The 18,780-nt window shown below is 42.4% G+C and overlaps 1 protein-coding gene across 2 annotated transcripts in view; it reads left to right on the forward strand.

The window, feature by feature from the left end:
• dus1l (dihydrouridine synthase 1-like (S. cerevisiae)) overlaps positions 1 to 18,780 on the forward strand; it is a 199,516-nt gene that overhangs the window by 23,214 nt on the left and 157,522 nt on the right. For both annotated transcript variants that reach the window (XM_056287527.1, XM_056287528.1), the window contains exons 3-4: positions 7,568 to 7,676; positions 11,843 to 11,893. In XM_056287527.1, coding sequence (XP_056143502.1) covers positions 7,568 to 7,676; positions 11,843 to 11,893 — 160 coding nt within the window. The remainder of the gene's footprint in view (positions 1 to 7,567; positions 7,677 to 11,842; positions 11,894 to 18,780) is intronic.

The following is an 18,780-nucleotide window of genomic DNA, read 5'->3' on the forward strand; positions in this document are numbered from 1 at the left end:
ACCTGTTGCGTAAAGGTCAGTACTATTGTTAGCAGTCTTCGTTTGGTGAGCATGTGGCCCGTCAGTGTTCGTTTAACCAAGTGAGCAGTTGAAAACAGTGTGCAGGTTCAACGCGCTTTCAGTAATGAACTGTGGGGCACGATCATGTTGGCCCCATGCTGAGAGCAGCCAATAAAAATAAATAAATAAATAATGGACGGTTTGCTAGACAAAGCAAGAGAGGCAAGATTGAGATGGTTTGGAGATATGTGGAGGAGAGATGCTGGGTATATTGGGGGGAGGATGCTGATTATGGAGCTGCCAGGAAAGAGGAAAAGAGGAAGGCCAAAGAGGAGGTTTGTGGATGTGGTGAGAGAGGACATGCAAGTGGCTGGTGTGACAAAGGAAGATGCGGAAGACAGGAAGAAATGGAAACGGATGATCCGCTGTTGCGACCTCTAACGGGAGCAGCCAAAAGTAGATAGGTCAAGAACAGTATCGGCGTGCAGAGAAACTTTTCAACGTTGAAAGGATTAAGACATTTTCATGCCATGGGGCAACAGATTAAATGCACTTTCTGTGCTCTCAATTGAAAATGAATTTGTTAATGGATTGGTGGACTTCGCTAGAAAAGATATTGCTAAGTTTGCCCAGTTGAAATATTGTCATGCATCTTTTCTTTTCAAGCAGTGAACATCACTGGTGAGTCTGTTTTGCATTATTACAAGGCATGTAATTTTTTCAGGTTAAGATGCAGAAAGCAAGGGGTTTCCCTGTTTCCCTGCTCTGAAATGTTGCTTTGGATGTGTTATTACAGTTGCAGCTAGAAAAGCGCTATATAAAATGCAACTTGATCGATTAATTGATTGATTGATTGCAGACCACAATGATTGTATACTGCTTGATAACTTTGGATTTGTAATGTGATGCTATATAACAAGGTAATATGACAGTTTTTTTGAGCTCAAATGCCGTTATTGATGATGTCACTCATATCCCCATTTTCACTTCTGCTAACTAAGCCATCCTTCGGATGAGGCATTAAACTGAGGTCCTGACTCACTGTGGTCATTAAAGATCCCATGGCACTTATCACAAAGAGAAGGGGGTTCCCTGGTGTCCTGGCAAAATTCCCAAACTGGTTTTCTCCATCTGGCTACCTAATCATCCCCCCTGTAATTCACTCAATGATTCTTCCCTCTCCAACTCAAGCTGATGTGTGGTGAGTGTTCTGGTGCAAAATAGCTGCCGTGCATCACTCAGGTGGTGCTACACATTGGTGGTGGTTGAGGTGAATTTCCCACTTCACTGTGGAGCGCTTTGGGTGTCAAGATAAAGCACTATATAAATGTAATCCATTATTTATTATTGTTAACTCCTGCACCATGTTAATGTGTGCATTTGGGATGTCATTGATGAGGTGTGTTTGTGTTTGGATTCATTCATCAAGTAGGTTTGTGTAGTGTCATTGATGAGTCGGATGCTGCCCATACAGAGTTTATTGTGCCCCACCAGGCTTTCTGTGCCAGAGACGCCACTGGACTTGTGGGTAGAAATATAGCCTAGAAGCCCAATTTTTTTTTTTTTATCACTTTAGTTTTTATTTAGGTTTTTAGGTCAATACAAACATGGCATCCATATTCAGAAGTAAACATTGAATTATCTACATTTACTTGCACACAAGCCCAACAGGGCAACTCAAAACCAACAACAAAAAAACACACAAAAAAATGAACTACAAGAGCTTCCTGTGGGTCTAACTTTCCAGTCTTAAGTGTTGTCATGAATTATGTTGTCGCATGTTTGCTCCTTAAACCATGTCCATTTCTTCCACTGGTCTTCCATCCGAGGTACTGTAAGTCTCAATCGATGAGTCAGTTTTTCCATTGTATGAATGTCCTCCACTATTTCCATCCATTGTCCTTGTGTGGGGGCGTCCACCTGGCACCATTTTCTTGTGATTGCCTTCTTAGCCGCAATCAGCAGTATCTTAACCAAACATCTATCACTTGGCCCTATATTGTCGTTTTTAAAATTACAGAAATAGAGGGTCATATAGCACTTAGGGAAGTCATATCCAAGTACCTTTTGTATTACATCATGAACCATCTCCCAAAACATCGCTAGCTTATTACATTTCCAAAATATATGCGAGTGGTCTACATCCTCTGTTCCACATTTCCTCCAGCATGACAGTTTGGTGCTGGAGTATCTATTTTTGATTTTTGGTGTAATAAAAAAACGTATCAGATTTTTCCAGGAGAATTCCCTCCATATCCGCGAACTAGTGGAGGATTGATGAACTTTCCACATATTCTGCCAGTTCTCCTCTGTAATTTCTGTGCCAAATTCTAATTCCCATTTGTTTATTAGTTGTGAGAGCTTGATATAGTACAGATATAGTCCTAGATTTTCTCCCTTTATATGCGTTAATTATAATTTGAATCACACTGTTCACCTCCATGGAGGGTCCTCCCCTGATACGTTTGTTGTAATAATCCCTTAATTGTAAATATCTAAAGAAGTCATGATTCTCCAAATCAAACTTGTCTTTCATACCCTGAAAACTCTCCATCTCCCCTTTTTCCTCTAGAGTGCACCATGCTGTGATTCCCCAGTTAACCCACAGTTTAAAAACTGTATCATGCCTCGCTGGAGTAAAGTCTCTATCATATGCTACCCATCTCAATAACTGTATCCCATCTTGTAATTTGTTGATTTTAATCAATTTAAACCATAACTCCAGTGTAAATAATGTGACTGAATCCATGTGGGTTTTTGTTTTCTTGTATACTTCTTTATCCCCTAAAATATTCTGGATAGGGTACCCACCATATTCCCTTTCCATGACTTTCCACTTGGCCATGTAATCTTGCCTACACCAGTCAACAGCATATCTCAGCTGGGCAGCTTTGAAATATTCTTTTAGATTTGGTAAACCCATACCTCCCTTTTCCTTTGAGAGTTGGAGAGTTTCATACCTTACTCTGGGCTTCTTCCCTCCCCAAATAAATCTAGATATTGTCCTATCCCACCTATCAAATTGAGCTTGAGTCACCTCTACAGGCAACGATTGGAATAGGTAAAGAGGCCTTGGTAGAATATTCATTCTAACTGTGTCAATTCTTGAGCTGAAGTCAAGTGGCAGAGTGGACCATCTATCAATATCCTTTTGCATCACATCGTTGATCTTGCCGTAATTTGCTTTATGTAATTTAGACAATTCCTTGGTAATGTAAATTCCCAAATATTTGATTTTGTTTAGATTCTGATTAAAGTCAACATTTCCCTTGAATTCTGTGGTTGGAGTATAATTGAGAACTAGCACCTGTGTTTTTGAGATGTTAATTTTATATCCAGATAAATGACCATATAGTTCTAGTAGCTTCATTAGTTGAGGGAGTGATGTATGTGGTTGCTCAAGATAGGCTATGACATCATCAGCAAATAGCCCCACCTTGTGGACAGTGCCATTCACTGTCACTCCATTAATTCCTTCATTTTGGAAAATGGCCTCCGCTAAACGCTCAATGAATAACGCGAACAGTGTCGGAGACAAACAGCATCCTTGTCTTGTTGACCTCTGCAAACTGAACTTGTTCGTTAAACTCCCGTTTATTTTAATCCGAGCATTAGGTTGTTGATATAATGTTTTAATGCACTGTATTGACTTATTGCTGAACCCTAGTCGTTCCAATACTGCATACAAAAAATTCCAAGACACCCGATCGAATGCTTTTTGTGCATCTAAACTTACTAATAGTGTAGCTTGTTTTCTCTTACTCGCTTGATCAACAATATGCAATGTCCTTCTGATATTATCATACGTTTGTCTTTCTCTCATGAATCCTGTTTGATCTTAATCTATCAAATCACCTATGAATGAGTTTAACCTTTTGGAGATAATTGTCGTATATATTTTATAATCTACATTTAATAATGAAATAGGTCTGTTCTTCCCACAATATTCTTTATCCTTTTCCGGTTTTGGAATGACTGTGATTATTGCCTCTGACCATGATGGTGCTATCTTATTATTGTGAAGTGTCCAATTGAAGGATCTCAGAAGTATCGGTGGCAGCTCTTCCCTAAACACTTTGTACCATTCTGCAGGGTATCCATCGCTGCCCGGGCTTCGATTGTTTGTCAAAGAATTTATTGCATCTATCACCTCTTCCATCTTGATGTCAGCTGTTAATTTGTCATTTTGGAGCCGTCCAATTGAGGGTAAATCTAATGAATTCAAAAAGGTATTAATTTCCGCTTCGGGTGCAGGTGTGGGTTGTGAATATAGCTCTTTATAATATCCCAAAAATATGTCCTCTATGCTTTCTGGTATATTCGTTAACTCATTTGAATGGGGGGTCTCTGATCTTATGTATATGGCCAACTGCTTGCTGTTTGCGAATACGTTTTGCCAACAGTTTAGTTGCGCGCGGGCCTGTTTCATAATATCTTTGTTTGAGAAACAAGCTTTTTTTCTCAACTTCATCTAACAGTTCTTTAGTAATGTCTGACTTAGCCGATTTGATTTGCTCCAACACCACGGGATTTCCCGCAGTCTGGTATTCCCTCTCCATTTCTCTTAACCTGTCCGTATTCTTTCTGGATATAATTGATCTTGCCTTTTAGATCAATGCTGAATGCGCTATCAACTTTCCCCTGATGACCGCTTTCATGGCATCCCAAAATATTGTTGGGTCTACTTCCCCATTGCTGTTTTCTTCTAGATATGTCCGAATATCCGTCTTTAACATAATCTTACTCTGCTCACTATTCAGTAGACCCACATTAAACCTCCAAACCGTATTTCGCTTTCTACAATTCAAATTAATTTCTAAATATACTGGATTGTGATCTGAGATATCCGCCCCTCCAATCCCACACTCCTTTACTCTGTAAATATCGTCTTTGCTCATAAGGAAATAGTCTATCCTTGAATGAACTTTATGTACAGCTGAGTAATGTGTATAGTCTTTTTCCTGAGGGTGTAATTGTCTCCACACATCATCCATCCCCATCTCTTCCAGTGATATATTGACAAATCGAGTGACCTGTGTTTTAGTCCTTTTGATACCGGTTGTATCCATTTTGTGATTCAAAACGACATTCAAATCTCCCCCACAAATTAAGACCCCTTCTGACTCGTGTGCTATCTCATCAAACAAAGATTTAAAAAATCTTTTATCACTTTCAGGAGGGGCATATATATTTACCAATGTCACTGGTTTGTTCTCTAACCTCCCCTTCACTATAATATATCTCCCCTCCTTGTCTCCAATCTCCCTATCATAATCGAATTGAGTTTTGTTTGATATTAAAATTGCAACACCTCTCTTGCGCCCTTCCTTGTAGGAGCTATAATATGAATGTCTGTACCCATATTTCTTAAGTTTCCCATGCTCTATCTGTGTTAAATGGGTCTCTTGTAGGAATATGATTTGTACATCCTCCTTTTTTAGCTTAATCATAACCTTTTCCCTCTTCTTTAACATATTTAGACCATTAACATTCAGCGACATTATTTTAGTAGTGTGAACCATCTTGATACTCTTTTTCCATATATTCCCACAGAGCTCCAAACAAAAAAACTACAAATATAAAACACATTAATCAACAACAAAAATAACTTCCAACTAAAGGGGCCTAACCACCCCGAGTCCCTGTTGGTAGGTGAAGGGGAAATCCTTTTCAGAAAGGGCCCCACTCTAGACTTGACATTTTGCCCATCACATGGGATAGGCCTACAGCCTTGTCTAGGCATGTCCATCGTTTGGCAACCGTATAGCCTACCTCTCTCCGTGGCATGTGATGAAAAAGCCTTTTTTAATGGAGCTCAACTCAGTCAGAACGATACCAATCCTACTTTCTTCGATAGGCCTGGAGCTTCTCTTTCGCTCGTTGTGCAGCTTCACGTCCTCCTTTCGCGCCTTGGACTCTTTGCCACCCTGCTTGCATCCCAGTCGCCTCCACCTGCTCTGTGGCCGTGGTTGCTGTGTCATCGTCTGGTATCTCAATGTCGCAGCCTCTCGTCTTCATGTCCATCGCAGCTTCCCTGGCATTGCCGTATGTCTTCGTTCCGTTGTTCCAGTGGATCCTTATTTTGGCGAGGGGTGTCTGGAAACGAATTCCTTTACCCTTGAACACTTTCTTAATGCCCAAATATGATTTTCTTTTCCGGACCACTTCAGCTGCGTAATCGTGATCAAAGTAAATACGTTTGTCCCCTATCTCTATCTTATTCTTTTTCCATGCTCTCTTGAGAATCATTTCTTTTATATCAAACTGTTGAAAGGTCACCACTATTGACCTGGGGGGAGCTGTCGGAGGGGTTTTTTGAGCGAGGTCTCTGTGAGCTCTTTGTATCTGGAGATTGGTCCCTTCTTCTAAGTCAAGTTGAGTATTCAAGAGTTGTTCCATGTACTGGGTAATGGAGCCTCCCTCCGTTTCCTCTGGCACACCAAAGATTAGAATATTGTTCCTCCTTGACCTCCTTTCCAGGTCCATTATTTTTTCTTGCATCTGGCGCGTTTGGGTCGACATGTCCATCAGTAGTTCTGTCGAGTCCGCCTGCCATTCCTCTAGCTCGGCTATGCGCTTCTGGGCCTCTCATGTGTGCTTTCTGCGCCTGTATTTCGCCGTTGCTCTCTGCAAACTTCTGTGTCATTTCTTCTCGGAAGCAAGCAATCTCTTCCTTCACTTCCCTTTTCACCTCATCTTTGAGTCTGGCAAAGTCACCTCGTAGCTCTTGTTTGAATTCTTTTATCTCTTTAGCGATAGCTGCTAATCCAGCACGCAATGTCTCAGCTGTGACCGCCGCCATTGTAGCTTCTTCAACCTCGTGTTTGCTATTACCTTGTTCCGACTGTTTCTTCGCTCCCTGTGTATCTGGTGCGTTACCCTTTTGGATTGTACGGCTACCTTTATTCGAATTACCTCCTCTTCTCATTTCTCCTTTTTTTGCATCGAGTTTAGTGTTTTAGAGGATTTATTTTAGCCAACTTGCGAGAGGCAGAAAGTTGTGCTGCTATTCAAGTCGCCATCTTACCGGAAGTCTCGAAGCCCAATTTATTTTAATAAAATGTTTGCATTACATGATTACATGATTTTTTTTGCCATTCTTATCATGATTGTGAGTATAATTTTTACAATAGGCTATTCAACAAGTTTATAAGCTATTCTACAGGAGCAAGTATTTCCATTATAAATATGCAGCTATATACCGATAGTCATTGGGATATTTTTCTGATTATTGATGCCTGAAAGAGGGGTCAATGACAAGTTGAAGAAAAGATTTTATGTTCACCAAGAATCTCTCATTGGGTTTAATTGAATTGACAAGAACTTTGAATAGCCTCCCCTTCTGTTGCAACAGATGAAGAATTCTTTTAACACTCAGTATTTTGTGTGCAGACTAAGTGTTTTAACAGAAACAAAAACACAAATAGATTTCCTGCGTCTCATAGCAACAAGTGGAGCTTATTGCTGTTAATTAAGAAAATCAGCTTTCTGGACAAATAATAGCAAATTTTTCATATCCAATCAGAATATAATTCTCACTACTATGTATTTTCTGTTTGTGGATTAGTTCTGTGCCAATGACCCAGAGGTGTTTGTGCAAGCTGCTCTGCTAGCCCAGGACTACTGTGATGCAGTTGACCTCAACCTTGGATGTCCCCAGATGATTGCAAAACGAGGTGATTGTATACATACACTCGGTTTGTCGTGGTGGTACAATATTTATACTGGAGTTACGTTAATTCTTTACACCATTTTACATTAGTATTAACAACTGATGCTGACTTCACTTGCTGGCTTCCTTATGAATTGCATACAGTATCATTGTATGAAACAATGTAGCGAAAGCCTGCACTTTCACAGTATATTATATATATCCTTTATTTAACCAGGTAAAAGGCTCATTGAGATTAAAATCTCTTTAAAGAGTGACCTCGCTGAGAAAGCAGCATAAACATTGTTACAACAATAAACACAAACAATACAAACAGACAAATAAACTGTCAAACTTTACAAATGAATGAGCACAATATCCAGTATGCAATACAAGGTCAAAGACAAAAATCCAGTTATGATGCATAGGCAATTCTTTGAAAAATTTAGGAGCAATCACAAGAGACCAATCGACTTAAATTCCCCCATTGTAATCAGCTTTGTGAATTTCAGGTCCTTCTGTACATTATCCCATGAAGAAGGGGCAGTGTATTTAAAAGTTTTTTTTGCCTAATTCTGTTCTAACTCTGGGGACCAACATCTGTAGAATATCGTGAGAGCATAGGCCATATTGATTTTGGTTTTACTCGTCTGTACACAGATAAGTAGGAACCAGCCCAAGGAAGTGTTTATATGTAAAAGCCAACCAATGCGAAAGTCTGCAGACATACAGAGATAGCCACTTTGCATCAGCGCACAGAGAGTAAAATGGTGTACGAGATTACCACAGCAACTAATAAAATCTCATCTCATGTCATCATAAGCCGTTTCTCCGGGGTCGGGTCGCGGTGGCAGCAAGCTAAGTAGGGCCCAGGAGGCATCCCAATCAGATGCCTGAACCACCTCAACTGGCTCCTTTCGATGTGAAGGAGCAGTGGCTCTATTCTCAGCTCCCTCCAGATGTCCGAGCTCCTCACCCTTTCTCTAAGGCTGAACCCAGACACCCTACAGAGGAAACTAATTTCAACCGCTTGTATCAGCGATCTCACCCTTTCGATCACTACCCAAAAGCTCATGACCATAGGTGAGGGTTGGAATGAAGATTGACTGGTGAATTGAGAGCTTTGCCTTCCGGCTCAGCTCCCTCTTCACCACAACGGTGCAGTACAACATCCGCATTACTGCTGATGCTCCACCAATCAGCCTGTCAATCTCCCGCTCCATCCTACCCTCACTCAAGAACAAGACCCTGAGATACTTGAACTCCTTCACTTGAGGCAACAACTCATCCCCAACCCAGAGGGAGCAATCCACCATTTTGCGGTAGAGAACCATGGCCTCAGACTTAGAGGTGCTGTCTCTCATCCCGGCCATTTCACACTCAACTGCAAACCGCCCCAGTGCGCGCCAGAGGTTGTGTTCTGATGGAGCCAACAAAACCACATCATCTGCAAAGAGCAGAGATGCAATTCTGAGGTTCCCAAAATGGACACACTCCTCACCTTGGCTGTGCCTTGAGATCCTGTCCATGAATATCACAAACAGAATCAGAGACAAGGGATAACCATGACGGTGTCCAACACCCATCGAAAACGTGTTTGACTTTGTGCCGAGAATGCGGACACAGCTCTCTCTTTGCTTATACAAGGACCGGATGGCTTGAAGCAACTGCCCCTGTACCCCATACTCCGGCAGTACACCCCCCACAGAGTGCCCCGGGGTACACAGTCGTAAGCCTTCTCCAAGTCCACAAAATACATATAGACTGGCTGGTCAAGCTCCCATGCCTCCCTGAGAACTTCCGCAAGTGTAAAGAATTGGTCCGTTGTTCCACAGCCAGGACGGAATCCGCATTGTTCTTCCTGGATCCGAGGTTCGACAATGGGTCGGAGCCTCCTTTCCAGCACCTTAGAGTTGACTTTTCTAGGGAGGCTGAGCAATGTGATGCCTCGATAATTGGAGCACACCCTCCGGTCCTCTTTTTTAAGTATGGGAACCACCACTCAAGTCTACCACTCCACAAGTACTTTCCCTGACCTCCACGTGACACTGAGAGGCATGTTAGCCAAGACCGTCCAACAATGTCCAGAGCCTTGAGCATCTCAGGACGGATTTCATCCACACCCGGCGCCTTGCCACCAAGGAGCTTCTTAACTACCTCAGAGACCTCTGCCAGGGATATGGGTGGGGCTTCCCCCGAGTCTTGAGACTCTACCTCCTCCACTGAGGTCATGTTAGCCGGGTTCAGGAGCTCCTCAAAGTGTTCTTTCTGCCGCCCGACCACATCCCCAGTCTAGGTCAAAAGTTCTCCTCATTGGCTGAACACAGTCTGAGTCATGCCCTGCTTCCCCCTCCTGAGTCGCCGGATGGTTTGCCAGAACGTCCTTGAGGGCAACCCAAAGTTCTCTTCCATAGCCTCGCCGAACTCGTCCCACACCCGAGTTTTTGCTTCCGTGACCACCGAAGCTGCAGCCCTTCTGACCTCTTGTTACCTGTCTGCTGCTTCAGGAGACATCTGGGCCAACCAAGCCCGAAAGGCCTCCTTCTTCAGCCTAATAACATTTAATAATTTCCCTAATAAAATGTAAAGCACAATGGTATACAGTGTCCAGCTTCTTTAGGCATTAGTCAGGTGCATGCATAAAGAGCAGGTCACCGTAATCCAATAAAGGTAAAAACGTTGCCGAAATCAAGCGTTTCCTTGCCTGGAGGGGGAAACAGTTGATTCTGGCAACTTGTACATCATGGCAACTTAGCCACAGCATACAGAGTAGTATGCTGTGTCTAAGTGACCATCTCTGTATGTATCATCATGTAGTAGGATGTCTAGTTTGGTTTGCGCTGAAACCTGTTACTTTACTTTTACTTTTTACAACTTTATTGATCCCCGTGGGGAAATTCTTCCTCTGCATTTATCCCATCCTAGCTGTGTAGCTAGGAGCAGTGAGCAGCTGCCATGCAGCGCCTGGGGACCAACTCTAGTTCGTCTTGCCATGCCTCAGTCAGGGGCACAGACAGGAGTATTAACCCTAACATACATGTCTTTTTTTGATGGTGGGGGAAACCGGAGCACCCGGAGGAAACCCACAGTAGACACGGGGAGAACATGCAAACTCCACACAGAAAGGACTTGGGATGACCCCCAAGGTTGGACAACCCCGGGTTTCAAACCCATGACCTTCTTGCTGTGAGGCGACAGCGCTAACCACTATGCCACCGTACTGCCCAATCGAACTAATAAGTGTTATTTGAGGAATAAACATTTTGTCTTTTAATTAATTGATCATCTCCTGTACTTTGATCTTTTCCTTAGAGTCGGGCCTCTGCTACTTTGCTTTATTTATCAAGGTTTCTGGAGTGCTAATGAGCTGAAGACCCTCTACAATTCCATATCATTGTAGGCTAAACAAAAGGGCTTTAATTTGTCATTCAGAATTAAATATTTCAGCACAATTCACAACAAGGACCTGAACTTCTTTAAAAATTGAAAATGCAAAGTATTATTCAAGTCAAGTAAAATTAAAAATAGCCAGCAGTTGAAAGTCTACGTTGCTGTGAATTCCCAAAAGTGCTGCGAATTCAGAAAACTCATATACCATCTGACATGTGGATGGTTTATACATGCATTGCAAATTCGTTAACATTGAAGTTTATGAATTAACAATGTTGTACTAGAATTTGTTCAATAATGTATAACGATGTTGTTCTATAATTTCCAAAGTGTGGGTAAACTACTGTTTGTTTAATCTGTATGGAGTTATGAGAAATAGTCTTATGATTATTCAGTTAGCCCATTTGTAAACTTTACAGCCCACACCACATATAACTGATCATGTTAACAGCCTAGGATTCCCAGGAAGACCAGGAGATAGGTATTATAATCCTGGGTTTGAAAATGGGGATTTTTTTTCAGGAAATACTAATTATTGGTTGGTATTCAAGTTCTGTACGTAAGTTTTTTTTTATTTTATTTTTTTATTACAAAATGGTATTGATGGTGTAGAGTAACTGACATTGGTGTTGGCCATAGAACCTTTTGCCATCAGTAACACCAACTGCCACGACAAGCAGTTTTTTTAGGGAAGATGTAGAATTATCAGGATCTGTTTCCTTTTCTGACTCAAACAACACTATTTATATGAACACACTATGTGAGGTGACTTGACTTATCTGAATGTTTACTGTTTTCAAGGTCACTATGGAGTATTTCTTCAAGATGAATGGGAGCTGTTGGAAAAAATGGGTAAGTTTGCTTAAAAGACAAAGGGGTGAGGAAAGTCAGATGAGTATATATGAGCAACAGATAACAAGATTCAGTTTAAGCCTCCTGATTAGTAATAAAATTAAACCCTGACTGCCATAGCTTCTGTTCTACTCTCAGTTGTAAATAGTTCCCTTACATCTGGCTGTACAAATTATTTTAAGATTGCCTCAGTCCATACCTCCTAAGGAAAGCTGGCCTAGATATCTAACTTCCTCAAAACTATCAGCATATTTCAAAATTACCGTTTATTTTGAAACAAAATCTAAAAAGTTGTTGCTAAACAAATGCTGCCTCATATTTTTATTAAAACAAGGTTTATTTTCAGTTTTTAATTTTCAAAACACCCACAGCTCTAACCCCAATCCACTGCTCATCAACCCTCCCCACAGACCCATGCAACATCACACTCCCACCTCGCATGGCATGCCACCTGACACAGCATGAATTAGATTAAACCATAACAAAAACTAACAAAGTAAACAAGTAACAAGCATAAATTGAATGATCAAAAGAAAAGGGGAAATGTAACTGAAATAATTAATAAAATAAGCAAAAGAGAAAAGGATAATAGAAGAGAAAGGGTTGAGAACTAGATTGCAAGCCCATCAACCCCAGCCACCAACCAAGGATCTAACTCCTCCAAAGTCTAAAAAGGGCTTCCATGTCGAGTGGAATTTGGATATACTAGATCCTTTCATGGTATGGCTGAACGATTTGGGAAAAATAATCCAATTGCAATTTTTTTAGACCAATATTGCGATTGCGATTTAGTATGCAATTTTTTTTTCAAAGTTTATTATTTTCTTTGTTATCCACTAAACACAGCAATAAATAATTCTATAGTATGACCAGCGCAACTATCAACATATAAACTGCTGTTCCCTGTAGGCCAGGCCTATGTGTTATGATGACATGAGATGAATTGATGCATGAATTGATATGAATAATATATCATATTAACTACTGAATTGTACAAAGAAAAACCTTCAATCATGGAATATTGACTGATTTAACTATAAGTCTAAGGTAATATAATTATCATGACAACTTTTTAACAAAATCTGAACGAGAAACAACAAAGCACTTTAGAACAACAGGCCTGTCCACAGGATGTTGCAATGAAACCTCGATGTAGAAAAAAGAGCTGAACAATTCAGGAGCAAAGATATATTTTTTATAGCTCAAAGTTGTTGAACCCACCATTTGAACTACCCAGTTCAAATGTACCAATGTTCCAACAGTAGATTGGCCCTACCCTGAAATTGAACACCGCACATAGAACGTAGGCAACCGATATAAATAAGGACGTTTACTGTAACTATGTAGGCAGCTGATGAGTGCATTGAGCACGAAACAAGCTTGTTCTGCCATTTAACAACTTTGAGTTATAAAAAATATATGAAAATAAACATGAATCTTACTGATCTCTAGTCAGTAACAGTAACAAATCACAAAAACCAAAGTGCATAAACATAAAAAATAAGTCTGTGGCTCTACCACTCTAAAATTATATAGATTACTCAAAGTCGTTGTAATAAACATGTAATATGTAAATATGTCGATTGCATTTTTTAATGAAATCTAAAAAGAAAAAGAAACACCGAACACTAAATATTAATCTTACTGATTTCCAGTCAGTTACACAGTAACAAGCCACACAGACTTAAGTGCACAAGGAGTATGGCTCTGCCAGCCTCTATGTCATCCTACCGTATGGTTCTCGGTAGCTCACAGATTTTTTGCTAGGAAAACCAGCATATCGACTTTTGCTGGTTTTAAGGTCGAACAAGTACAAGTCTATCCAGTGCTAAACATATGTTCTGAGGGGGAACTTGTGGCTGGTACACAAAGATACTTGTGGGCCAACTTGCTGTCGTGGAAAGTTGATCTTGTGCTGCTTCCACCAGGCCAGGGGATCTTCTTCTCTGTCAATGCAAGTGGTCATCAGGGGTCTCATTTATCAAACAGTGCGTAAGAGCCTTACTAAAAGTGTACGTGCGTACAAAAGCCGAAAATGGCGTGCTCCAAAAACAAAAACAAAAAAAAACCATACTTAAATGTGTGAGAGGCTCATTATACAATCTGGCTTCAATTCACCACCCATCTGTGTTTACATACAGGTGCGCACATTCACCTGCTAAGTTTGTTTTTATAGATCACAAATTTTGTGTGGGAAGTGGCGTACGTCTTTTTCAGGCTCCATTAAGTACACAACGGTTATAAATGAGACCCTAGGTAACTATTCCAACTCCGCTTCCACGACATCTTCAAGTTGCACAGGCAAAGCAGGGGATGCCACACTGGTCTTGCCAGTCTGCCAAGAGACTTCTTTGCCTTTTCTGCAGAGAGCTTTGCACTTTGAAGCTTTGAAACGGTTTCAGTACGGGACCTCTTCTCCTGCCAGATTAAAACAAATAAAAAAATAACAGCCGTTATGTGTCCAGTGTGTGTGTGTGTGTGTGTGTGTGAGAATAAAATTGTCATTATCATATTCAAGAACATTATTGTTATTATTACTATTATTATTAGACTTTATCTTAACTTTATTACATATATATCTTGCTGACTGTTCCATTTCAGTCTCCAGTTGGGTCTTAATGGTACAAATGTGGTCTGCACAGATGTATTATGTTTTGAACCTCGGGTCCAGAAATGACGCGACGTCCAAAAGCTCCTGGGTGTCAGGGTCGCTATATTTGTCATTGAGGTATGCCAGCCCCTTGGTTTTAATCGATCTAGACAGGTCAATGTCCTCATCAACTTCAGGTAGGACTAATGTGGCCAGAAGATGGAGAAGTGGCTTGAGGTAGGAGTTGCTGACGTACTCCTCTCCACAAAGCACATCAGTAAATTCCTGGAGAGGATGTAGCACCTTGTGAATGGACTCTAACACATCAGTATCCTGCAAGGTCGGGACGAGGGGGCATGTATTTTGATCGCCTGACAATACCTGGGATATGGCCTTGGTCTGTTCCAGCACTCTTGCAATCATCATTTCTTTGGATTCCCGTCTTGTTGGGCACTCAGTTATGAAGGTGTGCCCAGGAAGACTGAGCTCCCTCTGTACCTCAGTGATTGCTGCCTTCTTCTTCCAGCTGTGGGAGAAATGCCCCACCAGCTTCTTGCTCAGCCCTGTTGCTGTTGACACTGTCATCTTTCATTGCATTTTCTGAAAGAAATGAAAAGAAAATAAATTAGTGTACTTTATACAATTTAAGTTGTGTGTTACTAGGCTATTACAAGCACACAGCAGCCCATCAAGTCCGATGATGACATGCCTCCTTGTTAACGGTGTGTTCTTTGATGACTAGAGTCGAATTCTTGATCCACAAGTTTTATTGCATATTGGGCATATAACGTCTAAGTTAATGGGGCAGGCATGGTTGTGTGCCTACTTAGTCTTTTCTGTTGTGTTTTTTTTCACATTTCTCTCCATTTCCAACTGTTCTATACCTCTGTGTCAGATCTCCTGCCAGTAGGAATGGTTAATGGCAGCTTGCTCCAACCTCAAGGGGTCTATACAACACTTCTTAAGCAATGTTTTTAGCTGGTCTTTGTATCACTTTTTCTGACCACCTGCGGACTGGCAGCCCAGATGAAGCTGTCCATACAGGACTTGACGTGGCAGATGTTCTTGAGGCATCCTGATGACATGCAGACACCTTATGTGGAACCACTCCAGCAACCTGTATGTGACCCAGGCTTCACAGCTGTATAGGAGAGTTGAGATGCAGATGGCTTTGTAAACGGCAATTTTGGTGTGCAGGTGGAGGTGTTTGTTTTGGAAGACCTTACATCAGAGTTTGCTGAAGGCTACAGAGGCTTGTTTGATTCTATTATGAATTCCGTGATCAGTGTTGCAGCCCTCAGAAAGGATGCTGCCCAAGTATTTGAAAGATGGAGTAACTGAGAGTGGCTGGTGTTCTATAGTGAAGACAGGCATAGTGGGTGGGGGGCTGGACCTCCATTGGCATAACACCTCAGTCTTGGTGGTGCTGACTTATAGATCAAGCCTGCTGTAGGCATCCACAACTGCAGCAAGGATGGTTTGCAGGTCTCTCTCTCACACACACACACACACACACACACTCACACACACAGCTATATGAGAAAACAAACGTAATCTTTCATTCAGCCATTCTGTTCTTAATCTTTCACGTTCTCTTCATACTCGCTCGCTCTCACTCTTTCTAATAGACACACATGCCCACACACACACTGACCAATGGCAAGATATAATTGGTGGCTGAAACACTGGAGCCTGGTCCACTTGTTAAGCTGCGCTGTTTTCACCATGTTCGATGCATTGTCTGTCGTGAGGCAGACATATTTTTCTTCATCGAGGTCCCAGCTGGCTAGCCCTTCTCTCAGGCTCTCTGCAATGTTCTCCCCAGTGTGGTTGTTCGGGAAGTAAGCAGTCTGAAGACAGCGAGCTTTGAGGTCGAATTCTTCATTGATGAAATGCACGATCAGACTCTGATAGGGTTCTGCTGTACGGCTTGACCACATGTCCATGGTAGTAGCATATAAACCCCGCTGTTTTTAGCTCCACTGCGACTCTCAGCCTGCATGATTTATATAGCTTTGGTATGGCAACCTGGCTAAAATATGTGCGGGATGGCATGCTGTACCGTTCGAGTGTCTTTACCAAAGCCGTAAACCTGGTCTTTGTCAACGTGTTGAGGGGCATCATATCTTCCCCTATGAACTCCACCACTACCTGAATAATTTCACTGTGCCGATTTTAATCTCATTCTATTTGAGATATACTCTCAAACATTTCCATCAGTGATCTCTGCCGGGGGGTATTTGGCCTACTTGACACACTGGTGGTTGTGGTTTTAGCCATGCAATTGTCATACATGACCTTGTGATGCTTTCTTAAATGCTGGAACAGGTTTGTAGTGATGCCCCGTGTTGTAGCTACGGTAGCAAGGCACATTCTGCACAATACCTGACTCTGTTCAGCATCTTGTTTCCTAAATCCAAAATAGGTCCAGACAACTGACGGTACTGCTCCTCTTTGACACTAAAGTCACCTTTTCAGTGTTTGGTTCTGCCGAAGCCATTTTCACAAGATAGTAATGTTAATATTAAAGTCAAAGTGTAGCGTATCAAGATGTTTTCTTCATTTACTGCTCTCACTCGCATGCCACATGAGCGTAGGGTAGAATGTGGGTACGTGAACCCCACATGGCCAGGTGTTTCTGACCCTCTGATTGGTTAGGTTATGTAGCCAAAAAATGTATTTTTTTTAAATCGCAGCCTTTGCGATTCGAAAATTGCATTCTGTTACATCACAATTTCAGTTCGATTAATCATTCAGCACTATTTCATTGTATATCTAATCTTTTCTAATTTAAATGACTGCATAACCTCTGCAATCCAATGTGCAAAAGTAGGAGGGGAAGCCTCCTTCCATTTGAACAGTATCAATTTCCTAGCTAATAGAGTGGTGTAGGCCAATAGATTTGCCTGAGTAGCATTTAAATGTGCACCAGCTGGAACGACAAAGATGGCATATAGCAGGGAGAGGACCCAAATGCAGACAGCAAGGACAGGCTGGGCTTTAACAACTCTTTAATAACACAAAAACTATAAACAGCAGGAACAGATGGCAGGTACAGACGGTGGGAAAAACTCACATAATGTGGCGCAAAACTATAAACATCAGGGACAGATGGCAGGTCCAGACAGTGGGGAAAAACTCCCAACATGACGTGGCGCATCCAGCGACTAAGAGTTTCTGTGAGTGTCTCTGTGAATGTCTCTGTGAGTGTGTGAGTATATGAGGCGATTCAACAAGGACCCTGAGAAACCACGGGGCATATATACCGGGGGGGGGGGGGGGGGCGGGGCGCAATCAGGGAGATTGGGTGCAGGTGCGCAGGAACCGTACCACCAATCCGAGAAAGGGAAGGGAGATTGGGCACAGGTGTGCAGGACGAGGCAAGAACCGGACAGCCAATCGGAGAAAGGGGAGGGGGATTGGGCACAGGTGCACAGGAACTGCACAGCCAATGGGAAAAGGGAACAGGTGCATGAAGCCGGGCAATCAGGGTCACTAATGCACACGGGCACAGGTGAACTGAAACAACAATCAGGGGATGGGGATGGGCGAGCCCCGATGGCCCAGCTCACACACCCATGACAGGACCCCCCCCCCCCAAAGGGACGGATTCCCGACGTCCCAAACGAACGGACCACAAGCACCAAGCAGGAAGAACGCAGGGGTCTGGGGGAGGATGAACGGAGCCAAGGATCTCAGGTGGATGGCCTGAGGACTGGACCGATGGATGGAACCGATCTGGAGGACGACCAGGATGCAGGACCGAAGGGCAGAGCAGCTCTGGAGGATGACCAAGATGCAGTGATGTATGCGTGACGGCCGCTCGGCGACCAGGTTTCGGGGGCGGCGGCATGGCCGCCCGGGGACCAGGCTTCGGGGGCAGAGGCACAGCTACGTGGGGAACACACTTCAGAGGTGGCGTGACAGCCGCGCGGGGAACACACTTGGGATACGGCATGATGGCTGTGCGGAGAACAGCCATCATGAAAATTGAAGTTGAAAATATTCCAGTCTATGTGGTAAGGCCTGAGGATGAAGAGGGCAGAGAAAGAGTTCTGCATCGTGACATGCTGCTTCCTTGTGGAGTCTTGCCTGCAAATTTGGAAATACAAAGTGAGAATGGTGTTCATAGTGTACCTAGTCAGGTTTCCACGACAACTGATGAGGAGTAGGAAGTCCAAGAATCCCCATGTATCAGGGATGTGGAGGTAGGAGAAAACAGAGACCTTTCAACACTGAGGGAAGAAGAGGACTGGGAAGCTAATTATATACCATCTCAAGCCCCTCAGAGTGAGAC

This window comes from Lampris incognitus, chromosome 10 (genome assembly GCF_029633865.1).
Source record: "Lampris incognitus isolate fLamInc1 chromosome 10, fLamInc1.hap2, whole genome shotgun sequence".
Taxonomy (NCBI): Eukaryota; Metazoa; Chordata; class Actinopteri; order Lampriformes; family Lampridae; genus Lampris; species Lampris incognitus.